Here is a 7,480-nt window from a genome sequence, read left to right on the forward strand (position 1 = left end):
ACTGTTTATTCTGCTGGTGGCAATGACCAGTGACTGGAGGCCCATGTGACGCAAACACAAACAATCCTATCCCGTGTGTTTTTTTTTTTTTTTTTAAAGCCCCGCGCGCCGTATGTAAAGTAACCGTGTGGGAGATTTTGGAGCCAGGTCCTAAATGCTCGCGAAAACATTGCTGTATCACAGGAGATCGTAGTGGAGTTATTTATAAGTGGTATTTCTACACATGCTTGAAAGGTGGTGTCCGTGGACTCATATTTCTGTGCTGGAGGTTGGCTGGGAGAAGGCACATGGTTCAGCCATGAGTCATCCTTTTTTTCTTGAGCCTTCACCACCATGAAATGTAAACTGAAGAGGTGCATACTAAGATGAGTGCACAGACCCAATTATTACTGTTGCATATGACATTATATCTATGCTGGAATATTATACACCCAGGCAATTTGCAAAAGATATTGATCTACCTCCAGTGTTTTGATATAGCACAAAAATGTTCCACTGACAAATGTGCCAGTACACTATTTCTTCATGCATTTCATTGAAAACATACTAGCAGGATTCACACTGGATAATTTAATCAGCATTTTAGCAGTCACGCACATTGCTACACTCAGGATAAAGCAGACAGGAATCTTAAACTGTACATTAAAATTGAAATGTATTATCCATAATATAATTATGACTCACAAGCAAATCTCCTAAATGAATTGAAGTTTCGGCGTACAGTATAAGTGATTTGGTTGACTCTAACGGGGCTGCAGTTGCATCATCTCAAAATTATACCCACTGGTATTTAAAAACATCTCTTACCATTGACTGAGCCTGTCTGACACCTGCAGATTGTTTAGAGAGCTCAGTCTCTCCGTTGCTGGACTGCATGAGCTTTGAGTGAAGTAGCTGTGGCAGTATTAGGTGTGTCAGTAAAGAGCCACAGAGTTTTATTTGGCCACATCACTGCAGATGTCACATAGTTACTTCTGTTTTCACCACATACACTGTTTTGAGTTTTGGTAATAGGATGGTGAGGGAATAATGTTCTTCACACCCCTTTTCAGTGATTTATTGGAGGGTGTAAAACAGTACTCTCTGATTCTATGAAACCATAATAGCCCCTCTGGGTTTACTGCATGGTTGCACAGCCTAGGCAGTAAATATAAATGCAAGCTCTCCTATCAGAGATTAATATAATTTCACGCCATGGCAGATTTAAGAAGGTGTTTTATTTTCCAGTTTTTTTTTTCCTCTTTGCTGTGGATGATGAAAAATGTGACAACATTATTGAACATACTTTGTTCTTTATGAAGCAGTGTACATGCTTCTTAAAACAAAGTGACCAAATGCACAGCTTGCTTCCTTGTGACAGAAGTATGTGATTGGTTTCATCCACGGGGCTTAGTGCTTATAGGCTCATTAGTTTGATTCCCTAAGAAGGTTGATTTAGGCTTGACACTGGGATTAAGCAGCCAAGGAATGTCACTGTCCTATCAAATTCAATGGCAGTGCAGCATAAAAAGAAAAAAAGGGAAAAAGATTTACCTCCAAGAACAGATTTATTATTTAATGAAATTTCTCTTTTCAACACATTAAAAAAGTTTTGAGAAACATAAAAGGCATGTAAGAATTTTTGCACCATATGAGAAAATGTCTGATGTTTTTGAATATCATTGATTGTACCTTTTATACAATTGTGTGTATTGAAAATCAAATGTACGAAAATCTAGGGTAAATTTTAAGAAGTAGCCAGATATAGAGTGAAAACTATAGAGATGGTAACATCTTTTGTTTCAGAATCTCACAGTGCTAAATGTCACTCCAGTTTAAAGTCATGGTCTAACAACATATCAGACAGAATAACAAGCCAATTAGCTAGAGGTATTCAAGCTTAAATAAACCAATGAAAGGGAGGTACATAGGTAGCATCTTCCCATATACTACAATGGAAAGATTAAATGACCAATTGCACTATTGTACATGTAGACCTAAAACATGTCCCTGGGATTACAATACCAATTCATGGGCTATTGTTATTATCAATCAACCACTGAGTGCTTGCTCCTGATTGCTATCCATTAAAAATTCAAAACTACTTCAAAAAGGTTAACTATTAGCATAGCATGGTATAAGCAAAGAAGTGTGGGTCATTCCTTCATTTTACATCAATGTGCACCAGATGATTTAGGTATAAATCACTGTCATCTAAGAGTGACAGCAAAACCTTGCAGTTATGTCTGCAAAAAGTAATTTATTTCCAATATCATCAACTCAGGAATTCACACACCAAGTATTTTCTGTCAGTCAAGAAAGGAGTGATACATTTTCTTCCCTTTGGAATGTATCATCCATGGAACAGAGATGAGGAAGTTAGGGCCACCAAACCTAGGTGCACGTACAACAACCTACATTACTACATTTCCCTGTTCTATGCTAGACTGGGGTGCACATCAGACCCCCATTATTTGTAAGAGAGCACAGATTGGTGAAAAGCTTTGTGACCCAAGGAACAGAGAGTGAAGCCGGGAACAGATAGTACTGCCCTGCATGCATGTTTTGAAAGCATGAATGCCACATCCACCAATAGTAAGAGTCCCCTGTGTATGAAGGGTTGTGGTTGTTGAGGGCCACAGCGTGGAATCCTGAGTGGCTGTTGTTGTACGGTGTTAACAGTGAGGAGTCGGGAGAGTATAGGTAGCATGAGGACATAATGGGTAAAAAACTAGCCTTGTAACCAGATGGTTGCATGGACCGTGTGGGTCTTTGCTGTTTTATCCTTGAGCAAGGTACTTAACCTGCACTGATCCAGTAAATATCCAGCCGTATAAATCGCAAATATCTCATATCTAAGCGGTATAAGTTGTGCTGGAAAGGGGCATTGGTGGAGCCAAGGTAATACAAGGTAATAATAAAAACTGAGGAATGAGAGGTGAGCTGCTGCCTTGCATGTTGGTTCTGAGTGGAGCAGAAATGCCTCTTCCATTCCAAACCTGTGTCTGTGTCCTAATTTCCTCTGTCTTTTCTTGGCCGTCTTCCATTCCCTTAGCACACTTTCCAGATTCATGCCTGCCCGATTTTTTTTGTACCCAAAGCCTAAGGGGGGGTTGCCTGCCGAAGTATCCCAGAATCCTCCACACTCCTGGACTTTTCACACGATGGCTAAAGTGCCCCCCGCCCACCCCCACCCCCGCTCCAAAAGGCAGCAGCAGCTTATTTCTCTAAATGAATGGCTTACTCTAAAAAGGTCCAAGCATTCCACTGGGAGCCACTTCTCAGACCCACTCTTTTCCTTAGAGTCAGCTGGGCGCTCTCACGTAGATCCCCTCCACTCTCACTCAACAAAGTCTTGTTTTAAAAATGCCCACAATGTGCTCGATGGAGTTCAACAACTCCTGTGTCAAGTCGCATTGGGATGGCTACAAAAACAAACTATTTGTGAAGAACGGGCACCACAAAGACCAGGTTGTTGAAACATAGCAACATATTTCAGATGCTAAATCTAGATGATTGCAAAGTCAAATTGTCAGGAAATGTCAAATACTAAGATACTCATTAATTATTAGCAAACATTACCATTAAAACTACAATTTTTGTAAACATTTTGTTACAAGTATAGTTGTTGAGCATTTTATGCATATCTAAACCACTGTATGCTTAGGAAAATGCAACAAAATGTCAATTAGTTTAGTAAGACTATGACATGCTGAATTTTTATTTTTATTACTTTTAGTTCTTATCATGCATTAGAAGAAGTTGGTCACTTACAGTGGGTCACAATGGTCACAATGCAGCTCAACATTAAGTTAAATGGAACGGTTGGTCATATCCAGTTTGGCAGTCATGCTGGTATTCCATAGATGAATAAATTAATGATGAGACTTTACAGTAAAAACTACAACTGCCACTTATATTTCAACGATGTCAAAATTTGCAGATAGGGTGTTTTCACTTTAGAAACTTATGTACAAGTCATGTTGATATCAGCATAAAGCTTATCATTTCATAACCTAGTGTGTGCATTCATGACTTGGTCGACTGTCCCCCAATGTGATTTGATCACTTGCAAGTCCAGTCCTGCCGAGATGGGTTTGTGGGGAAAGTGAACTCATACCCTGCGCAACAGCCGCGGGAGGTCTGCTTGTTCAGCGCAATGGGTATCTTTCGGGTGGGGTGAATAGGTTTGTTTACAGAGCAGAGACACCTCTTTGCCCCAGCTTGGATGCCAAACCCACCAGTCGCGCGCTCTGTTCAGCAGCGCACGTCTGCAAAGGGAACCGGGCGCGTGCAAAACGTGGAGCCAAGACTTCTTCCTGAACCGTGCTGATCATGAGCTCTGTAAAGTCAATATGGATTAAGCTGCAGGCACAGCAAATTTGTAATGATAAAGACAAATCTACACACAAATCTTTGATACGCCCTTATATTCTCTGAAATTAAATGTTTTAATGTTTTGCCTGTGATAACGGAAATAAAAACAACTCTAAAATAAAGGAATACTTTAAATATATTTAAAGAAGATAGAGCTATTTAACTTGAACCATTTTATGTTTATATAGATTAATGTTCAACGTAGTTCAACGGCATCAATAACCCGTGCGTTAAATTGTAGCAATGTAGCTTTGCTCTTTTAAACGATGTGACACATGACTCCATGTTTTCCCTCTCATTCCTTGAATAGAAATATAGCTGCAATGAGGTAATGTGTTTCAGTGTTGCTCCACATAGGAGGCGGTTGGCGCTGAGGCTCTCTCCACGTTTTGCACGATCCTGGATCCAGAGTTTTCTCTGCTCCGATTCAAGGTTTGGCTCGCTCCGCCCCCGAATGATTGCATATCAGTACTGGCCCAGAGCGCGATGAGCACTTTTTTATTTTTGGGTTGAGGTCGAACGTGTATCAGCCTGTTGTTCTGTGTGACCAGCGCTCAATAATTTAGACAAGATTGGACACAGTAACTGGAATCAACACCTTTACTTATATTGTGCTGACAACGGTGCGACGTGGTCAGGAGATTCAGCCGAGGAGGTAAAGATATTGTAATTTAAGTTGTGTGCATGTGTTACATGAAAGCTACTAAAGGAGTTTTGATTCATTTATAAGTCAGTCACCACAGTGATATTGAAAACCAAAGGAGAGAGAGAAAATGCATGATTTTGCTTCATAGTTCATTAGCTCCGTGGTAAAGGATTAGTCTTTGGCTCTAGCAGTTTTTTCGGTGCACGTAGAAAGCTTGATTTAAACATGTTGATAGAGCATTGCACTCGAGGGGTAAACTGCAAAGTATACTTTGCAACAATTGTTTTCCAAATTATTACTGTGCAGTTTTGGTACTGTGGGTCTGTGCTGTAGAGTTGGATCTAGCGCCCATGCAAACTATTGAAATGTTGTTTTATTCATGTGTTGTAGATAGGGGAATGGCAGACCGCATGATGGCTATGAACCATGGACGATTCCCCGAGGCTGTAAATGGTCTACACCATCACCACCCTGCGCGTAGGATGGGGATGGGTCAGTTTTCAAGTCCACATCACCATCAGCAGCAGCAGCAGCAGCAGCAGCAGCATGGTTATAACGGGTTAATGGGAGAGCACTTGCACTACGGAGGTGGGAATGTGAACTCAAACCACGGAATCAGGCATTCTATGGGGTCTGGGAATGTAAGCGGGGGACACCCGAGCGGTAACATGCCTCCTGCCGTGCGGTACAATTCTCAGTACGTGGGACCCTCAGTCAGTAGTCAAGGACAGCTCGCGGCCAGTATGCAGTTGCAGAAGCTGAATACACAGTATTACAACCACCACGCGCATCCATCTCACCATCATTATATGCCCGATTTGCATCCCGCGAGCCATCAGATAAACGGACCGGGACAACAGTTCAGAGACTGCAACCCAAAACATAGCACATCCAGTTTGCCTCCACCGGCACATCATGTGCCTGCAGCAATACTGCCCCCCAACGTCATCGACACGGATTTTATTGACGAGGAGGTCTTGATGTCTTTAGTTGTTGAGATGGGACTGGACCGCATAAAGGAGCTACCGGAACTGTGGCTGGGACAGAACGAATTTGATTTCATGACAGATTTCGTTTGCAAGCAGCAGCCAAGCCGAGTGAGTTGTTAATCTCACGAAGTGGACTTATTTTACATTTGTTCGAGAGGACTACTAAAACATTCCTGCGTTTTGTTTTAATTTTACACATATATCAGATGGAATCGGTCAGCAAAAGCGTTCACGACAAGGATCGAACTGTCGTGTGTTTATAATAATTTATTCCACTTAATTTCGACGTACCGACTGCAGTCCATTTGTGACGCGGAGGATGATGTGTTTAGCTTTTTGGGTTGTGCGGCCATCGCAAAGAACTTCTTATCGGAAGGATACATGTTATCCAAGTCTATGCTATGCATTACGAATTAATTTAAAAAACTTGTAATATTAAGAAAATAAACAGGGAAGGCCTAGAAACAACTTGTGTTCTTTTCAAATGGAAAGGAAACGTTCAATTGCTGTGCTAGCTAAAATATTTATTTTCCTGCATCATTTAAACGTTGAATTAGAGATGTTAAGTAATATAAAATTCAAAAAAACGCATCATTCTAAATTATGTAAGTGGATGCTTGTAGGCAAGTACTGTGTAATTGTTCCAGACAATAATATACTGTACAATTTAGTGGCCATATATTTACCAGATATCTGTGCTGTTAAATGATTTGTCTGATTACCAAGGAAGAAAACTGCTAGGTGGGTGTTGTTTTTTTTCCTCCCTCTGAAATATGTTGTCTGTAATCACAGATGCCCTTGCTTAGAAGGTGTCTCAGAATGACTTCCATTGAGTGCTTATTGCTTAAATTTAAGAAATCCTAGAGGTCACTGAAACCTCAGGATATTTACAAACCCCTTTTTGCTCTTTTCATGCTAAATACTATGCCTCTAGGCAGGCAAGAATAATGTAAGGAAAATGATACTTAATAATAATTCTACATATTCTACACCTCCCCCCAACCCCTGTATGTATAGACAATGAATGGTATGGAATGTTGGCAGGGCTGAGATCATTTCCCAGGACTTTTCTTCCTCATTGGTTTTCAGAATTTACACCACTGTGCTTATTTAGTTTATGCGATATATGGCAATACTACTGTGTTGAAGCTTTCTAGGAAAGGTTGACAGTATTTTTGTACATTTTTTAGAAGAAAATGTTAATTTATTATATTTTAATTTGCAAACATAAATAAAGGCTGCTGAAATGCATTATTGAAGTGTTCATCCAATAGTCCTTGGTTTGTATCTCCTCACTGTGGTTTTGAAATATGTTTCAAGGTGATAAGAGTGTACGGCTTGGGAATTGAGCTTATAACCAGGAGGTTGTGGGGTCAACTCCCTATTGTGCCATGATTTGATGTCCCCTTGAGTAACAGACCTAAATTGTTTCAGTAAAAACCAACATGTATAAATGAGTACGTAAAAAGGTTATCTAAGCAACCTTGTG

The 7,480-nt window shown here is 40.4% G+C and overlaps 1 protein-coding gene across 1 annotated transcript; it reads left to right on the top strand.

The window, feature by feature from the left end:
* The first annotated feature begins 4,726 nt into the window (after positions 1 to 4,726).
* cited2 (Cbp/p300-interacting transactivator, with Glu/Asp-rich carboxy-terminal domain, 2) lies at positions 4,727 to 7,227 on the top strand. Its single transcript, XM_036549968.1, has 2 exons — positions 4,727 to 5,011; positions 5,393 to 7,227. The coding sequence occupies exon 2, from the start codon at positions 5,401 to 5,403 to the stop codon at positions 6,109 to 6,111; it is 711 nt and encodes a 236-aa protein (XP_036405861.1). The 5' UTR covers positions 4,727 to 5,011; positions 5,393 to 5,400; the 3' UTR covers positions 6,112 to 7,227.
* Positions 7,228 to 7,480: the final 253 nt, after the last annotated feature.

Source organism: Megalops cyprinoides, chromosome 17 (assembly GCF_013368585.1).
Source record: "Megalops cyprinoides isolate fMegCyp1 chromosome 17, fMegCyp1.pri, whole genome shotgun sequence".
Classification (NCBI taxonomy): Eukaryota; Metazoa; Chordata; class Actinopteri; order Elopiformes; family Megalopidae; genus Megalops; species Megalops cyprinoides.